At 39.0% G+C, this 20530-nt stretch overlaps 1 protein-coding gene and 1 pseudogene across 2 annotated transcripts; one reads left to right on the plus strand and one right to left on the minus strand.

Moving 5' to 3' along the window:
- The first annotated feature begins 8363 nt into the window (after window positions 1-8363).
- LOC147489307 (putative pentatricopeptide repeat-containing protein At5g52630 pseudogene) lies at window positions 8364-12524 on the plus strand (annotated as a pseudogene). The gene has a single exon (XR_015202157.1). The product of XR_015202157.1 is annotated as a putative pentatricopeptide repeat-containing protein At5g52630 pseudogene (transcript).
- On the minus strand, window positions 11523-12336 carry LOC147489308 (putative germin-like protein 9-2). Its single transcript, XM_086572756.1, has one exon. It carries the CDS (start codon window positions 12334-12336, stop codon window positions 11713-11715), a length of 624 nt encoding a protein of 207 aa, XP_086428882.1. The 3' UTR covers window positions 11523-11712.
- Window positions 12525-20530: the final 8006 nt, after the last annotated feature.

Genomic DNA, 20530 nt, shown 5'->3' on the forward strand with positions numbered 1-20530 from the left:
CGTTCACTAGATTTAATATGTCATTTATTGTTTGATACTAACATATATGCTATATGTAGTAGTTTAATTAAAGTATGCTACAACTAGTGGTTTAATGGGTAGCTTAGTGACCCAATTGAAACTTCTTCACCCGGTTATTCCGGTTTTACCTTTCAAAATATGTGGCTGAAAATTCTGCGCATGCGAAATTTGGGTGCACCCGACGCACCCTAGACGTCCTCTTTTTTTATAATCACTCACAAACCCAATTTTCATGTTTTAATAACCCACGGACCCAAGATTGTAATTAAAATAACCCTCAAGAACAAAATAAGTTGGCCTGTTTTTTTTTAAATTTTATTTTTACCCTTCAAAGTTACCCTTCGCTATTTTATAAGCTATCAAAACACCCATTCTCTCATTCTCACGTATGTTTTTATCCTTCCCAAAAACAATCTCACTGAAAAGAGAGAAAATTGTGATGGCGATCTCAAGTGATTTATGAGTATGTGCAGTAAAATAAGAAGATCTAGTTCTACCTCACATTAGAAAATAAAGTAAGAAGATCAAGTAATTTTTCTTTTTCATTTTTTTAAAATTTTTGTTGATTTGAGATGGTTTTTTATAGTTGTGAATCAGATCACATGATTTTTATTGAGTTTGATGATTTGCGTATTGCGTTTGTGGTTCTTTTGATGTTAGTTAATTTAGTGAGTGAAGTTTTTGATCGTTAATAGGAGCTTTCAAAAACGTTTCAAAAGGCGTTCGATAAAATGCCTGTAAGTGATTTGTATTGAGTTTTTACCGATTCGTGTTCAACAGAAAATCCTAAATCTAACAATCAATACATCTACAAGCGTGGTAGATCTTTAGGTGGATTTTTTATTTTATTTTATTTTATTTTTTATAAATTAAACCCTGGTGGATCTTTAGTTCAAATGGTCGAGCGCTTTGGAGATATCCAAAGGTGATGGTGGTTCGATTCCACCAAGATCCTCTAAAATTTTAACGTTAATCAAACAATGATTGTTCATTTTTTACTGTTGAACACGTATTGTTCATACCTACTTTAAGTATGAACATTTATTGTTTATATCTGTTTTGGGTTTGATAAGCGCATAAATATTACATTATTCACGCCCAATTTTATATTAGTTAGTTCGTTTACTTTATTTGTTTGATTTAGTTAGTACGTTTTAGTAATTTTACAGGAATTGGAGATAAATTGATTAAATGTGTTGAAACTGACGAGATACGTGAGTTCCTGGTTTGGTTGGTCTGACATTGATTTTACTGTTCACTTGAGGTGTCCAATACTGGTGAATAGATTATTTGTTTGCGTTAGATGGCTTGTTTTATTGGTTTGGGCTTTGTAATATTGGGCTAAGGAAAAGAGGACAAAAATGAAATAAATTGAAAGGGCCATGAACTTAAGTGGCACGTGATTAGCCCATAACCAAACATAAAAGCCCACACTTCCAAGCCCATACAAGCATATAACCCACCAAGCCATATTCCAACTATGTTGCACCTTGGACCACTTGATTAAAACAATAGTTTCCTTCTCCATCTCCATTTCTCACCAACCAGAAACCGATCCCTCTAATTCCGGCGATACAAATCGAACCAATCAACCTAACCAATGAAAGTCCACACCATCATAACCCATCAATCATTTCTTCCATACAACCTAAACCACCAAATCATATAAACCTACCCATTCCATGTTTAGTTCAATCGAACACCCACACCAACAACCTTTCCAATTTGGTGGGATTGAATCCCGAAAATCTCGAGACTGAAAGAGAAACTCCTAATTCTATTCTACCACTTTCATGACTTAAACAAAGGCATATAAATACTGAGGAAAAAAGGCAGTTTGTAGGAGCTATCCAGAACGCAGAAAGAAAGCAGTAGATAAAAGATAATAAAGCCAGAGAGAGCTCGAGAGAGAAGAAGAGGGAGAACAGGAGAGGAGTCTCACAAAGCCAAAACAGGTTACATCTTTTGAGGCCGGGGTTTGGAGTAGTACAATAAACTGGATTAGTGATCAGAAATCGAGACTGCGGAGAAAACAAGCTCACCGTGACAATGAGTTCTTCTATCTTTTGTTTCGTTTACTGTTCGATTATTATGTGCAACTAAACTATTAGCTAGGGCTAAGATGAAGCCCTAGCCTTGATGTTATTATTTTGAGTTTGGGTTTTGATGATTTCACTTAGATGTTAACCAATTAATCTTCTTTCAGTATATTCATGATTGATAGTAGTTTATTCTTTCACTTTGTATATCATGCATCTTTAGTCGTTTGAATATATATTGTTATTGATCAAACCTTGATTTAATTGCAAATATTAAATTTAGATATTATTCATGCCGTAAAAAGACGAGTAATCTTTTACGTTTGATCTTTAGTGCTGAATTTTGAAAGATGCTTTTATGTAACAATAGCATTGTCACGATAAAATCCCGAGAAACACTGAATTCTCATTCGGATGTTTCTCATATTAATTTGAAACATTGAAACCTAATCTTAAAATATTTACTAAAAGGTTTAGTGGCGGAATCTAAAGTCCTAGTATTTCTCTCCAATCGTTCATTTAATTTCAATTGTTTAATTTATTATTTTCGTAAACATAGTTAAAATAATTAGCTTTAGTTAATAGTAATTCCAAATTTCTATAAAACAACATTGTCGAATTAGGTTAGGTAATATTTTAGTATTCAATTGTCCCTAAGTAGCAATCTCTGTGGGATCGACTCGTTCGCCGCAACTATTTTCAACGATAGCTGTGCGCTGGCGGTTTAATTATGGGGTTTAATTAGTCTATTTATTTAGGCCGGTTAATTTTCTATCAGGGTTCATGTTTTTTTGTTGGTATGAACACGTATTGTTCATACCTAAAGTAGGTATGAACAATCAATATTCATATCTATTTTGGGTATGAACATTTATTGTTCATATATGTTTTGGGTATGAACAATCAATGTTCATATCTGTTTTGGGTATGAACATTTATTGTTCATATATGTTTTGGGTATGAACAATCAATGTTCATATCTGTTTTGGGTATGAATACAGATTGTTCATACCTAAAGAAGGTATGAACAATCAATGTCCATATCTGTTATAGGTATGAACATTTATTGTTCATATCTGTTTTGTTCATAGTCCAATAGGTATGAACACTCATTGTTCATAGCTAATGTTCATAATTGGGGGTATAAACAATAATTGTTCATATCTGTTTTGGGTATGAATAGTTATTGTTCATATCTGTTTTGGGTTCATGTTTTCATAGCCACAATCAATGTTCATAGCTGATGTTCAACATGGGTAGGTATGAACAATCAATATTTATACCTATTGTGGGTATGAACAATCAATGTTCATAATTGGATCAATGTTCATACATGGATATGTATGAACACACTACTAAAGAAAGGGTTTTTTGTGTCACTTTTTAAGTGACACAAGAAGTCACTTTTGTCACTTTTGAAATTAATTATGAAGTGACCTAACAGCCCCCGACACATAAAGTTCAACCAAAAGTGACACAAAAGCCTTACTAAATGTGCCACTTTTTGTTAATAAAATGACACTTAAGAATAGCCTCTTGTGTCATTTTTAAGAAAGAGTGTCACATGGCTTGTCAAAAGTGACACTAGTTGTATCTCTTTTGGACTAGAGTGGGACATAATTTCGTCCAAAATGACACATTAAATATACTAGTTGTGTTACTTTTGGACCAGAGTGAGGCATAAGTATGTCAAAAGTGACACATTAAGTACACTACTTGTGTCACTTTTGGACCAGAGCGTGATACAAGTACGTCAAAAGTGTCACAAAAACCCCCCACTTCTTGTGTCACTTTTGGGAATCAACTTCATGGAATTCATATGAAAAAGAAAGTGACACATAAGAGTGGTTAGTTGTGTCACTTTTAACAGATATTATGTCATTTTTCCCAAAAATGACATTAATATATATATATTTTTTTTTTTTTTCTCATTTTTGTATTGGATCATATACATTCATTTATCAACTTGCATCCTATACGTCATAACCAAAATCTCATTAACCAACTTTATGACATAAAGAACATCCACATTATCAAAACATCACAACCAAAATCACATTAACCTATTTTATGATGGAAACATCCACTCGAGAAAAAAAAGACAACATTCAAAACAATTAACTTCTATTGATTTCATTGATCAAACCAAGTATCTATCATCTAGTTTGACTCCTAACAAAATAAGTCATTCCAATACTAAAAGAATAACAATAAAACAAACAAAAGAAAATTACATGACGCTAACACTATCCTAGCTATATCTTAGCTTGTTGTGCGCACTTCTAACACAAAATAACCTAGCTGCCATTTATTCATCTGTTAATCGATCCATGCATCTGCATCACAAAGTACTCATTCCACTATGGCTATACAAAATTAAAGAGCAAGTGAATCAAGAAGGGTACGGTATATTGCACAAGTAAGAAAAAAAAAATCGATAAGAACAATATACGTTAGCAAGAGAGTCCAGTAGAGTAACTCTGGTTCTACCATATCTTATCATGTTAGCAAATATCGTTATATATATTGCATATTGAGACTTATAAGTAGTGCATATGAAGAGAGGTGAGAGGGTCAGTGAGGATGGTAAGGAAAGCTCACATCCAATTAAGTGAATTCAACATTAAATAAGGACATACAAAGAGAAATCTACTTCCTGATTAGACTTGCAGAAGGTGAAATGAATTTCAGCAATTTTGATTCAAACTAGTAGAAAGAGAAATAAAAAAGTAAGAGGATTACAATTAAGAATCAACTGCTATGAATCATATGCAAGCATGAATAGAAATAACAGTACCTAATTAAACCTAACTTCGTTTCTCAAAAGACATCGTTATCCGTCCAGTTGTTAGTCCATCCACCAAAACTTCTCGTTCAAAGTCAACTACTAACAAAAAGAATGAACAAAGAGAAGTATCAAGTAGTTAGTATGACATTAATCATAGTGTAATCTTAATCAACTTACTAGCATAGTTGAAGCTTTACATGGCTCTCCCATATCAAATTATTTATGAGAATTACTTATAATGCTTGTTCATAGCTCAAATAGGTATGAACACTCATTGTTCATAGCTAATGTTCATAATTGGGGGTATGAACAATCAATGTTTCATAGCTAATGTTCATACATGGATAGGTATGAACAATCATTGTTCATGCCTATTGTGGGTATGAACAACCAATGTTCATAATCGAATTGTTTCGGTTGGGTCGGGTTGTTTATTTTTTTTTCTTTAGGGATATACTTGACATTTCATCTACCCAAGTCGTTGTTATTTAGCATCAAGGGTAAACTTGAACTTTCATCCACCCGGTCCTTGTGAATGATTAAAAAAAAAAGTGTCCTCTAGAGTTCCTTTTTCGGCCGATTTGTTCTCTAGAGTCGCTCCCTGAAATAAAAAATAGTTGATGAACTGTGCTGCTTTACTTGCTTCCACAAATAGCAAATGACAAGTAGCTAATTTGATTACGTGGCGTTCTTTACGAAGTTTTGCTTTCACATGTAGCCGTTTTAGGCAAAAATACAATTTTCATTCACGTTTTACCATTTACCTCTCCATACTTCACTTTAGAGCAAGTCCAATAGGGGGATATATGGGCTACTAAAAGCAAATATAGCACCCCAATCACAAAAATGTCATTCCAATGGGGCTGCTAAAAGGGTCTTAAATTTGGAAGGAGTCAAAAACCCAGGCAAAGTTAAGACCTTCACTAGCAGTTGTCATAATAAGTTCCGGGAGACGGACGACATAGTTTCTGCCATCTGTTGGTTATTTATGTACAGACGGCAAAAACTATGCTGTCTGTCTCCCATTTTAATTAAATGGACGGACGATAGAAACTCTGCCGTCTGTACCTGGCAGACGCAAAAATTGAGAAATATTGTTCTTCTTTTCATATACAAATTCATATCAACTCACTCCACAATCCATTATCATTCATTCCACAACTCAACAATCCACACATCCATTCAACTAACCAAAATTCATTTATTAAACAAACATAATTTAATTCATTCATTAAACATAATCCATACAAACATCAATCAATATAAACATAAAAATAATAATAATAATAATAAACTAATTTCGACTCGAACCCTCACCAGGTTGCCTCTTCTTTGATTTACTCTCTTGCCATGATTCTCGCAATGCCATTTCTAGAATTTGCGCTTCTAACTTTTGTTTCTCTTTTCGCTCGGCCACCAAATAATCTCTCCCGATCTGTACCTGTCGGGCACCAACCTTCGTCACTCTCTTTCATCTTCTCCATGAACTTATTCACAAAAAAGGAGGGTTTGATACCACCTTTAGCCCAATGCTCCGGCCTTATATTCGGCCATTTTTGCTGTGCATAATCAAAAGTCGCGAACCGACCTTCTCCAAACGTAACGGCCTTTCCCCTTCCTACACACATTCCCATGAGCATAGTAATATCCATTAGAGTGATGCCTATCTCGCCTTGTGGAAAGTGAAAAGTGTGAGTTGTGTCCCACCACCGCTCGATCAAAGCGTATATCAAACCACGATCGGTGTTTTGATAACCACATCGAAAAAATGACCCAAACGGATATTGTAAAATTTTATTTCTTATGCCTTCAAAACAATCTCCTTTGGCAACCATTATCTTCCACCAATTGTTCACGGATGCCCAACAACACCGCAATTTCATCCCCCCCCCCCCCGCCCCCCATCCCTAAACATTTATTCAAAATATTTATTCATTAAAATTAAAGAAAATACAAATTATGATGTTAAAGAAATCAAATTTAATGATCAAATGCTTACCATATTTACACGATGAGAGATGTGAGTTTCCGGGTTTCTAGTCAATGTAGCATGTGTTAGTAGATCGACTGGGTCCGGAAATTCAATTACTGGATGATTTTGCAAATTATATGTAGACTTCATCGACGTTTTCATCCTCATCGACGTTTAGCGTTGACGTCAACTCTTTTGTCAATCTACTAACTGATTTTTTACCGAAAAATCATTTAACCTTGTTGCTCATTTTGTGTGGCACCTGCAATTCAATCAACAATATCCTCTTTATAATTTCAATTTAAACAAAACACACAATTTCAAACTAACATTCTAACATCAATTCAATTCAATTCTAAAATTCAACATTCAGTTCAATTTAATATTCAATTATAGTAGTCAACATTCAATCAAAATTAAACTAATCAAAATAACTCACAATCAATCAAAATGAAGTCAATAAAATCGAATTTCAAAGTTGTAATAATTCATACCTGGTGAATGTATATCAGAAATTGAGGTGAGAGAGAGGAGGCCACAAGATTGAGAGGGAAGATACGAGAGAGAAGTGGAGAAGAGAAAGAAATTCACATTTTTAGTAACTGCCCTATACAGACGGCATAGTCTCTGCCGTCTGTTGCAATTTAACAATTGCTAAAATGTGTGATTGGAATGGTTTTTTGGTTATGGCCTGCTAAATATGGCTGGGCCTGCTAAAAGGCCTATGTGGCACCTTTTAGCAGTCTTCCATTGGACTTGCTCTTAGGCAATTTTAATTCCAGTAAAACGTATCCAGCTCTATTTTTCCAGGTCATTTCTGGCACCTGAAAAGTGACGTGGAATTATGTTTTACCATAAGAAAATATAATTCCACGTCACTCTTCAGGTGTCGGAAATGAACTGGAAAAATAGAGTTGGATATGTTTTACAAGTCCAGAATTAAAATTGACTAATGTGAAGTTTGGAGAGGTAAAAGGTAAAATGTGACAAGTTCGAGGGTGAAAACTGCATTTTTGTCGCCGTTTTAAATTGCCCTGTGCAACTTTACTACGCAACCCTCAAACTAGCAGCGGTTCAGCAACTTCAATATAGTACACTTACTACCATAGTACAAAATATCAGGATATGGGTATTTATCGATATTCAATTTCTGGATATGTATCGTGGATATATCTCTTTCTTTGGGGATATTTGACATTATTTCACATGCAAATATCGTGGATATATCCAAAATATCGACAAATATCATAGATATTGTAGATATTTCTTGATATATCATGATACATTATTTATATTTATTTAAAATATAATGGTAAATATTAAATAAAATTGTTATATACACAAAATATCGCCAAATATTCCCAAATATTACAAAATATCTCCAAATATCACAAATATCATCGATATTTGCAGTCGTATATATCTCTAAATATATCGTAATATTTATATTTTTTTTTCTGAAATCTAAATAGATATCTCCAAATATCACCACATATCAGAATATTTTGTACTATGCATGCTAGACCCTGATTTTCCACTTGCATCTTGATCTTACACAGTGATTTAACATGAAATTTCAGTTTTTTTTTGGATAAACAGTGTAGTGACACTGACATTGGAAAACTTGTACCCTGTCGTTAAAGTTATGTTCAAATTCAAAAAACAAGTCAGTGTCTCTGTTTCCATCTCTAAACAACATGAAAGACTACTCCACTCCTCAGTTACAACAATGTCAGATTCCATTACACCACACCCTCAACAAGAACCACTCATTAATCTCCATATCCAAAACCATCAATTATCACAACCCCATTTCTATATTACTAATCTTCTCACTTGTAAAAACGTTAATCAAATTCAACAACTTCATGCCCAAGCAACCAAAACTAAAATGACTCAATATCTCCCTGTTGCAAACAAGCTTCTATACATTTACGCTCAAAACCTCGCGTTGAATGATGCTTACGCGTTTTTTAACCATATGGACGTGAAAGATTCTTTTTCTTGGAGTGTAATGGTAGGTGGGTTTTCAAAGTTTAAGGATTATATAAATTGTTTTCGAATTTTTCGTGAACTTATTCGTGCCGGTGTTCGAGTTGATAACTATACTTTACCGTTTGTTTTGAGGGTTTGTAGAGATACATTGGACCTTAGAATGGGTAGAATGAGTCATGGTCTTGTTTGTAAGAATGGGCTGGATTTAGATTGTTTTGTGTTAGCTGCTGCTGTTGATATGTATGCAAAATGTGGGGCTATTGAAGATTCTAGGAAAGTGTTTGATGATATGCCTAAAAGAGATCTTGTTACTTGGACAGTTATGATTTACGCGTTTGCGGATAGTGGGAATCCTAACGAGGCGTTGCTTTTGTATGATTCAATGATGAATTCAGGTATTGTTCCTGATAAAGTAGCTATGGTTACTGTTGTATACACGTGTGCGAAATTAGGATCCATGCATAAGGCTAGTGTTGTGCATGATTATATAGTGGGGAAAAAGTTTTCATTGGATGTGGTTTTGGGGACTGCGATGATTGATATGTATGCTAAGTGCGGGAGTGTTGATACAGCTAGGGAGATTTTTGAAAGAATGAGAGTGAAGAATGTTGTTTCGTGGAGTGCTATGATTGCAGCTTATGGTTATCATGGGTGTGGACGGAAAGCTCTTGAATTGTTTCCTATGATGTTGGACAGTGGGGTATTGCCAAATAAGATCACCTTTGTTTCCCTATTGTATGCCTGCAGTCATGCAGGTTTAGTTGATGAAGGTCGACAATTCTTTTCTTCAATGTGGAGAGATTTTAATGTAAAACCTGATGTCAAGCATTACACTTGTGTGGTGGATCTTCTTGGCCGTGCAGGTAAACTTGATGAAGCCTGGGAGTTGATTGATAGGATGACAGTTGAGAAAGACGAAGCATTATGGGGTGCATTATTGGGGGCATGTAGAGTCCACAGTAATATTGGCTTGGCTGAAAGGGCGGCAGAATCTCTTCTTCAAATGCGGCCCAATAATTCTGGTCACTTTGTTTTGCTTTCTAATATATATGCCAAAGCTGGTAGGTGGGGAGATGTTGCGAAGATGAGGGAAATAATGACACATAGGAGGTTGAAGAAGATTCCTGGTTGGACTTGGATTGAAGTAGATGACAAGATCCACCAGTTTAGTGTAGGAGATAATTCTCATCCTCACTCCAAGAAGATTTATGAGATGTTGAGAATTTTGAGCAAGAAGTTAGAAATTGTTGGATATGTTCCTGATACTAGTTTCGTGTTACATGACGTGGATGAGGAACTCAAAGAAGAAATCTTGTACACTCACAGTGAGAAATTGGCAATCGCATTTGGTCATATTTGCACACCAGAGGGCACTCCCATAAGGATTACGAAGAATCTCAGAGTTTGTGGGGATTGCCACACTTTTAGTAAGCTATTGTCAACAATTTTACAAAGAGAGATTGTTGTCCGTGATGCTAACCGTTTTCACCACTTTAAGGAAGGGGCTTGTTCTTGTGGTGACTATTGGTAAGGCCGTAAGGGGTTATTTCCACATTCAGCCCAGAATTTTCTTTTGCATAGTTATGATACCTAATAGTCATAAGCTTTATTTGATTGGATGAGGAACACAGTTATTGTCCTTTATAAAGTAACATTGTGAGTGTTGTGTATGTTTGTGCTATATTATGGGACATGCATTAGGTTAAACTGGTGCAGAAATATATATTTATGAGAAACTTCCCTCGGATGTGGTTGTGGGGACTGCAATGATAGATATGTATTCTAGGTATGAGAGTGCCGAGTTTTATAAGGGGGATATTTGACAAGATGAGAGTAGAATGTTATTACATAAAGTACTCTGGTTGCAGCATATTAATACCACGGGTCTCGCAGAAAAGCTTTTGAGTTGTTTCCTAGGATGTTATGTGAGATATCCCCAAATTGGTTCACCTCCAATTCCCTGTTGGATACCTATAGACTGTAGTCATACAGGTTTAGTCAATGGCGGTTGACAAATCTATTATTCTCTGTGGAGTCGTGCACGGAAAGTTAGTGAACCTTGGAATTGATTTCATGACAGTTGACAGTGATGAATGGTTGCGGGTGCATTGTTGAGGGAATACTCAATCCAGAGGAAATATTGACTTGGCTGAGCTGGTAGCAGAATGCAAGATTCCCTTCTTGAACTGAGCCCAGCAATCCTGGGCACTATGTCTGCTTTCCAAGATATATGGAAAAACAGGTATGTGGAAAGACGTTGTGAAGATGACACGGTCGGTGGCACACAAGTTGTAAAGTTGGATTCTAGGTTTGACATGCATTAAAGTGGAAAACATAGTTCAACCTGTTTAATTCGTGATGATTTGCGATTATGTGGGAAGTTTGGACTTGCTGGATTTGTTCCTGCTATTAATTATGTGGTACATTATGTGGATGAGGAACTGAAAGAAGATGCTTTGTACACTCGTAGTGAGAAGTTGGCGACTGCATTTGGTCTTATTAACACACCAAACTGCCAGAGGAAACACCAATCAGTAGTACAAAAGAATCTAGCTCACAGATCTTAGCGACTTACACTGACTCAGTAACCTAGTAACGGCCATTGTACAAAGAGAGATTGGTGTCCCCTTATAATCAGTTGAGGCATTAGATAGTCACCTTGTGGGCAAGGATAGTTCTTGATTAGTTGAGACATTAGTTAGTTCCCTTTTGATTGACAATTGCAAGATTTCATTATCGTTAAACAGCATGAAAACTGACAAACATGGATGATACCACCAGAACGAAAAGAGTTTCTGCATAAAAGAAGCACAGAGTCATGTGCAGCAGCAATTTTCTTTCAGATAGGCGCCACACCAAAGTATCCGTCATGTCATTTATTAAGAATTAGCTTTAACTTATGCCTTTGGTGTAAGACCAGCCTTGATCTTTTTAATGGTTGCAACATCAGTTTTGAAGGATTTTGCAAGAACGACATCATTAATGCCAGTGGTGAAAATGGACCCGGGTAATGACACAGTTCCAGCATTTGCACTTCCAAAACCGGAGATGACAGTAGCAGATTTTTTTTTGTTGGAGTTGAACTGGTAGTGTACAAGTCCTTTTGGAAACACAAACAAATCCCCAGCTTGAAGTGATTGAGTGTAAAGAATATTTTTTGTGTCCACAAAACCCACCTCAAGGCAACCATCAACAAGAAACAAGAGCTCGGCAGAGCGGGGGTGGATGTGAGGGGGATTTACCCCGCCTGCGGGGAACTGAAGTATGGCTAAGGAAACACTTTGCCCGTTAAGAGCTGGAAATTCAGCCATGCTAGCTTTTGTCACCTTAAAGGTGTTTGTTATGTTGCCGAGTACCTTTCGCATTCCAGTGTAGGCGAAAAAATTCCCAGGAACGGAGAAATAGTTGGATGGGACAATGAAGTCTGATGTGATGTCTGGATCACCTGCTGTGGTCATTGTGGGTATGGCCAAGGAAATTAGCAACACAAGTGGAAGAAACTTAATACGTTCAAAGGCCATGGCTAATGAGCTTATGTGGTTTGTGGTTTAAGGAATCAAACTTGAACTACTATTTATTTGGCGAAGATAAATGTTGCATGCCCATGTGTATTTATATGTATAGCGGATGATTATGGTTCCACCTGTGCGAACTTGCAGATGGTTGCCAGTTAAGGTTGGTATTAACTAGGTTGATTTATGTTTTCTTCTTTCTTGGCTCCAAGTGGAAAATTGACAGAGATTCTTTCGACTAACTATGCTTCTGACAATCTACTCCAAGGTTAAACAGAAACAACAAATTAAAGGAAAAACAAAAATCAGAATGTAGGGATTTGAAACTTGCATAAGACAGTGATCAAACTTAGATAGTTACACAGATTGCATTGCAAGTATGTGGTCTCAGATTTCAAGTCCAATTTTTTGCAATCACTACGAAAAGAGAACGTGAGAGACCAAGCTGGAGTGAGCTTTTGATCAATTTTGTATGGCCTTTTTCTTTTGTTCCTTTGGAATCAAACTAGATGTTATAACTTATAAGTATATTCTGTATTCTTATGGCTGTGATATTGGATATATGCCACTATTTGCAATAAGAGAATCAACTTTTGATCGCTACAAAGATGGCAGTGTATCACGGAGTAATACTACACTGACACAGAAAAAATGACACAGTCAAGACATAGTGACGTGGCATGTTGCAACGTCAATGTTGCAGTGGTGAAAATAATAGCTAAAAATCTTTTTTCTCTCACTCAAAACACTTATTTTCTTTCTATTCTTATTTTATTATTCTCATCTTTTTTTCATAGCAAACCATCAATTCCATTGATTTTTCATAGTGCAACATGCATCATTGATGTTGCAGTGGTTTTCATGGTGCAACATTAACGTTGTAGTGGTTTTCATAGTGCAACATTGATATTGCATTGATATTTCTTTGTGCAACATTGATGTTGCAGTAGTATTTCTCGATGCAACATTGATATTACAGTGGTGATTTTTTATATTACAATATTGATGTTGCAGTGTCACGTCACTGTGTCGGTCAACTGTGTCAAGACCTCTGTGTCAGTGTAGAATTATTGGTGTATCACGCTTGTAGTTTTACATCGAAAAGTTATGGGCGGGCACTCCAATTGGTACCCCTTTCCTGAATTCTCTAGTATTGGCACCCCTCTATTATTCTCAACACAAACACGCAGAATTTTGTTTCCGTCACATACTCTTTTTTCCCAACGGCAAAAAATTTCTATGAAATGCATTTCCCACGACAACAAATTTCCGTGGATTTTTTGTTTTTCACAGAATTGTTTTTCTGCAAGCTAGCAACCCATTTCCATTGTGACACATATGGCATAACCATTTTATACCAAGGGGTGCCAAACCAACTTTTTGAAGTGCCAATACCGCCACCCAAAGTTATTCCAGACACCATGAAAATAATATGCTTGATTATATAGAACATTAGTTTCATTCCTGGCACGGATAACGAATATGCTTGATAATATAGAAGATCAGTTCATTCCTGGCATTGAAGAAATGGTAAATTCCCCAGACCGACCATGATAATGTTAGTGTGTTCGCATCGGCTACAAATAGCAACACATTGCATTTTATCAGTAACTAGTGGGGTAATGGTGAGCAACTTTTTGCACTGAGTTACTAACAATGGTCGGATTGGAAACAAAATGACATTATCATGGCCTATTAGAGGAATTTACCCTTAAAGAAAATGAACTATGAATAGAATATCATATGAATAGAATATCATTATGTACATCATAGAGATTTGAGTTAAAAGTTTTGTAGAAGATACTATAGTTCAGATTTGAGTTAAAAGTTTTGTAGAAGATACTATAGTTCTGCTCAAGAAAGATAGTAAGGCTTAGACCAAAGCTACCTTGTAACGCCCATCTAAAAGACATCTAGTGTCGGACACTTCAAAACGTGGTTTGAGTATACATGAGGCCTTGACACACAGTCACCCTACGCAGGCATGACGGTTGGGTGGGTCCGGTGTTAAATGTGTAAGACAGTAAATTACATTGTTGATGGCATTATGGCGCATATCATCTATCCCATTCCTTCCGGAGTTCCAGTCCACAGGTCTCCGCAGGGGCTGCATATTGAAAGATTTGAAACTCTTTTCCAGGACTAGCTTAAAAGATCATACTAAATTTCAAAATTTTGGAAAGCTGATTTGTTGTTACTTGTTACAGAATGTCTGCATATGCTTGCATTATCAATCCCGTTCTCAACGTCAATGACCCATACCACATTTATGTTGGGAAGGATTCTAAAGACATATATTATCTTGACACGTAAACAAATTCAAAATCGTTAGGACATTTATAAGTTTTGGATTAGACTAATTTTTTATAGATATGATCTTCTAACTATTCTAAACATTGTCACAAATAATCAAGAAAATAAAAAAATTCCAAACTTGTCAAATGTAGTTAATAATTTACAAAATTTGGCTAATTGTAGACCGTTTATTTTCACCATTTTTTATACTATATTTGGCAAGTTTAGAAAATTTTTATTTTTTTGATTATTTGTGACAATGTTTAGAATAGTTATGAAATTATATCTACAAAAAATTAGCCGAATCCAAAACTTATAAATGTCCTAACGATTTTGAATTTGTTTAGGTGTTAAGATAAAACCCTTCTTTTTATGTTATACACCAAATGATCCTTTGTTGTAACTTTGAAACTTGAACATCATGTTGGATGTCAAGTTTGTTTGGTGTTTCTACCAGAAACCCTTGGTCATTCAAGTTAGATTTCTGACGCTGGGTGCTTTTAATGACAGCACATGGAATGTCAAACAGAAGCTACGACGCCGGACACCGGACACCGCACCCCCATATTACCATTTCAATATTCTCAATTTTTTCACAGGAAATAGATGTGCATGAAATCGATACTGACACCCAATAATACATTACGAATATTTCAGATAAGCTACTCATATGGTCAGATATTTATATATGAGCGTGTCTATTTCCTCAACTGTCAGTACTTGTTGTATCTATGTCTTGGCCTCTTTGTTGATACCTCGTATGGATGTCGTACTGTTGAGTAAACATAGCATAATTTCGTACTAGTAAACACCGTCATCAGATCGATGTGCGTGTGTATGTCTATCTGTATGTCACTTTGTCCACGAAGATTCTAGATTCTTCGCTTAACTGAGCTCTCTCCATGACCTCCAAAATAGTAGGTTTTAAAATTAACATCTTACTAGCTAAATAATGATGTAAAATTCCATTGCTTCAATATACAAAATGAATGTATATATCTTCAATCCATAATCTCTTTCCAAAGCAAGAAACATGTATCTACCAAATTCATGACCATGGGGATGACATGTCTCAAAGACCGAGGTAACTTAAGAAACCAGAGAGTGAGTCACTGAGGATATAGGCCGCGTACTTGAGGCGATGAGTGGGACGGTTAGCGGTTATGAACCGTAAGGTGGAGATCGTGGAATCGAAGAAGGTTAGCGGTTAGGGAGTATAAGAGAGGAGAGAGAGAGAAAGAAAAAAGGGGAAAAAAGAAAAACTGAGAGAGAGAGAGGAGAAAAGAGGTTGTAAGATCAGAGGTTACATAGGGATTTCAAAGGTTGTAAAATCGATTATACATTTAAGCGCCCCTGTTGGACACCACGAAAGTGACCTACGGTTTAGAGACAAGAAGAAAGGGTTATAGGATGGCAACGATGACTAAGAAAGGGAGAGGGAGACCAAAAAAGTGAGAGAGGGAATCGATGAGGAGAGGCTCACGAGTGTGGAGTTGGAAGAAACACCGGAGGAAGTTCAAACGACGGCGGAGACAACAACCGGACTCTTTGCGGGGAAGAAGTAGCGAGATTGAGGGAGGAGAATGAAGATCTTAGAAGAGAAAGGGAAACTACACAAAGAGGGAGGGACTAGAGAGCGGAGAATAGCGAGATGGGGAACAGAGTGAGGAAGCCTCGAGGGCCAAGAGGTGATCCGGAGGAGGCGGTCCACGGCTGGAGGTAATCCAGGCGATGATTGAAAAGGATAGAGAAATAAGTCGGACGGCGGAAAAAAGCCAAGGGGTGGTGAGGAAGGTAGTAGCGGACTTAATCGAACCGCTAGCGGATTCCGTTTGGAATTCGAGAGGTACCGAAGAGGTTTTACGCAACCGAGGTTCGGCGATATGGCCGGGGAAGGGTGATCCTGCGGACCACTTACACCATTTTAGGCGGCGAGATGCGGCGTGTGGCAAGAGAGTAAGTATGGCGGACTCCGGCGCATGATGTTTCCGCTTAGTCCGAAAAGGGAGCTTCGGATTGGTATTACCGATTGGCGTCGTAAATATAAAAAGTTCGAGGATTTAGAAGCGGCATTCGTGGACCATTTCATTCATCGAAAACGGAGAATAGTGGATATCGCGGACCTCTTCAATGTCAAACGAAATCCGCCCGAGACGGCGAGGGAATTTTTGTGTAGGTTCAAGGAGGAGGCGTTGAGGGTCGAGAATTTGGATGAGCACACCGCAGTAATAGCATTCGGCATGGGTTGAAGCGGTACTAGAGTCCATGAATCTGCGGTCCAAAATCGAAGTCCACGGCGTTACATGCACCGTATCCAAAGGTCGAAATACATCACGATATGAGGATATCTGCAGAGAACCGCTAAGGAGCCTAGGAAGGCGGAGAAATCGGTGCATAGTGTAGGGACGAGCGACCCGAAAGAGGAGGAGGAAAGGCTGCGCCCGTGAAGGGGATCTTACGAGGGAAGAGACACACAAAGTCGAGAGAGGTCGAGACATAGCGAGGAGAGACTTTCTGCGAGAAAACCATACCGCGATATAGCGACAACTCCTTTGAACAAAACTTTAGAGGAGATATTGCCGTTAATCAAAGGGATGCAGTATTTTGAAGGTCCGGAGAAGCACGCCTAGAGAACTGGAAGAGAAGCCCGTTTTTGGCGTACCACGAGATCGAAACCACGAACCAATGAGTGTTTCGCTGCGGTGGTTGGTAGAGAATGATAGAAAAGGGGTTCTTGAGAGAGTTCATCGGGAGGCACATCCGGTCAAAGAAGCGCCAGCCGTAGCGAGGATCCTAGGAACCATCAATGTCATCTTGATGGGGAAACAAAAGGGAAGGAATGCTCACGGGACAAAGTCGGGGAGGGCGTCCGACTTTACGGCAGATAAATGAGGTCTCGAGCATTCGCGACGGTGCCGCGGGGGAGCCCGGAGGGGATGGTAGGATAGAATTCTCACCAAAGGATGCGGAAGCGGTAATCTCTCCCCACGAGGATCTGGTTGGTGATAACAATTGCAGTGGGTAATTACATGGTGAAGAGGGTGTTAATAGATTGCGGAAGCTCAGTTGATTTGTTGTTTAGCGGTGCTATGGAGGAAATGAATATTGAGAAGAAACAATTGAAGCCTCCCCGGACCAATCTGTTTGGATTCAACGGTAGCATGACCGAACCCATAGGGGAACTGGAGCTACCAAGAAGCGGGCAGGTCCGGTAACGGTGTTCACCCGTTTCATGGTTGTGGACTCCACATCGCAATTCAATGCCATCTTGGGAAGGAGATGGATTCACGAGATGAAGGCAATTCCATCCACCTACTATCAAGTGATCCGTTCCCTAACTAAGGGAGGAATGTATGAGATAAGAGGAGACCAAGCCGCGGCTCAAAAAGAATACACCGGTGGTGGTTCGAGAGTTGATCCGCCGCCGCGAACGGGGCGGGAAAAGAGGGCGGATGACGAGGCATAGCAATCACAGATCGCGATAACGGGCCCGTGAGTTGCCGATTGGGCGAAAACAATGGATGAGGTGGAGACAGTGAACGTAAGTACTGGAGAGGAGGAGAAACTGGTGTCTATTGGGGCCGATTTATCGGAGAGTTGGAAAGCAAAGTTGACCGCCTTGTTGATTGAGAACAACGATGTGTTCGCATGGTCTGTGGAGGATCTGGTGGGACTGGATCCAGAATTTGCTTGTCACAGGTTGCATATGAGAGAAGGGGCCAAGCCCATCCGGCAAAAAATGAGAGGCTTAAAGCCGCAGTATGCGCAGGGGATACGGGAGGAGATACATAGGTTGAAAGCGGCGGGGATTATTCGCGAATGCAAATTCACGGAATGGCTCTCCAACATTGTCGCGGTTCCAAAAAAGAATGGGAAAGTAAGAATGTGTGTCGACTTCACGGATGTCAATTTACAATGTCCAAAAGATTGTTACCCAATGCCGCGGATAGACGAGTTGGTGGATCGGACTGCGGAGTTTAAGTTCTTCTCTTTCATGGACGCATCTATGGGATACAATCAGGTGTTCATGTATGAGTCGGACCAAGACAAAACCGCGTTTATAGTAGAGGGGGGAGTTTACTGTTATACCCGAATGCCTTTCGGCTTGAAGAACGCCGGGGCTACCTTTCAGAGGATAGGTGAGAAGATGTTTGAGAGCAAGATCAGAAGGGGAATGGAAATCTACATAGATGACATGGTGGAAAAGAGTATGACCGAGGAGGAACATCTGGAGGGATTGAAGGAGACGTTTGCAATATTACGGACATACAAGCTGATGTTGAACCCTGACAAATGCACCTTTGGGGTGACGTCCGGGAAAGTTCTTGGGTTACATCGTCACATACCGCGGAATAGAAGCAAATCGGACCGGATCGGGCTTTGGTAGAGATGCAATCACCCGGGATGTGAAAGAGGTCGAGAGGTTGGCGGGGAAGAATCGCGGCTCTCAACAGATTCATTTCAAAATCCTCGGACAAGTGTAGACCTCGTACACGCTCTTGCGGAAAACAACGGACTTCCAATGGACCGAGGTGTGAAAAAGCTTTCCGGGGAGTTAAAGGTTTATTTGGGAAGAGCCCCTATCTTGTCGCGACCCGGGGCAAGGAGAAAAAGCTGTATGTACTTGGGGGTGTCTGAGATGCATAATCAGCTCCGTGTTGATAAAGGGTGGTGGACAAGATAGAGAGGGCGGTGTATTTTGAGAGCAAAACCATGTTAGATCGTAAAACCGATATAGCGGGGATCGAGAAATTCGCTCTGGCGTTGGTTTTTCGGCTTTGAAACTAAAACCGTGCTTGATGCTCTTTCGGTAGTGGTGGTGACAAATTTACCACTCAAACAGGCCCCGAAAGCGGAAAAGTCGGGAAGAATGTTGAAGTGGGGCGGTAGTCTTTGAGTTCATCGACATAGAGTACCAGTCGGGCAGAGAAGGCCACTGAGGCTATGGCAGAATTCCTGGCAGAATTCCCAGCCGAGGACCCTACATGGGGAGAGGAAATGGTTATGGAACGAGAGGGCGATCCTAGTCATGACCCATTCGACCCTTGGGATATGAGAAACGGGTGGAGGGTCTTTGCAGATGGATCCGCGACCGACACCGGAAGCGGGATCGGGGTGGTGTTGGTTACACCGGAGAACAACCGATTAGAATTATCGATGAAGTTGGGGTTCGCAGCTTCGAACAATGAATCAGAGTATGAGGCGGTGATAGCAGGGTTGGAAATGGCGCCGATCTCGGGTGAATGAATTAGCGGTGTATTCAGATTCCAATTTGGTAAAATGTCAAATGAAGCGGAGAGTTTGCAGCCCGGCCCGGGATGGCAAAATATTTAGAGGTATTACAGAGAAAGGCTAACAAGTTTACTCAGATCAAGTTTCGCCCACGGGCGGCGGTGGTGAGAACCGACCGCCCGATCGTTAGCATATGTTCTTGGCCGGTGCTACCGGAACCGCGAGGCCGAGCCGTCGAAATTAGGGTCTTTGAACAAACCAAGCACGTCGGAGGGTGAAAACAGTTTTGGGAGTCACGAGAATGAGACAGGTGGAGGAACCCATAAAGAGTTTCCTTGCGGGTCGAGATCGAGGACAAGCGGGAGAGAAAAGAATGGAACAGTGTCTCAAAGATACACTCGATAGATGGTGACTTATCTGACGCATAATGTCATTGGACCGTTATTGAAATGCATCGGGCTTAAAAAAGCGAAGAGGTCTTGAGTGAGATTCATGAGGGGGATTGTGGGAGTCATTCTGCCGGTAGGACGACGGCACATCGATTATTATCTCAAGGGTATTTTTGGCCGCACATGAAGCGGGACGCAACGGAGTATGCCAAGAGGTGTGAGAAATGCCAAAATTCTCACCGCTGATACATGCTCTATTTGAGTCTTTGCATAAGGTATTCAGCCCT

The sequence above is a fragment of the Coptis chinensis genome, chromosome 7 (assembly GCF_015680905.1).
Source record: "Coptis chinensis isolate HL-2020 chromosome 7, ASM1568090v1, whole genome shotgun sequence".
Lineage (NCBI taxonomy): Eukaryota > Viridiplantae > Streptophyta > Magnoliopsida > Ranunculales > Ranunculaceae > Coptis > Coptis chinensis.

Coding starts and splice junctions, on each gene's coding strand:
- LOC147489308 (XM_086572756.1), bottom strand. CDS start 12,336: ATGGCCTTTGAACGTATTAAGTTTCTTCCACTTGTGTTGCTAATTTCC.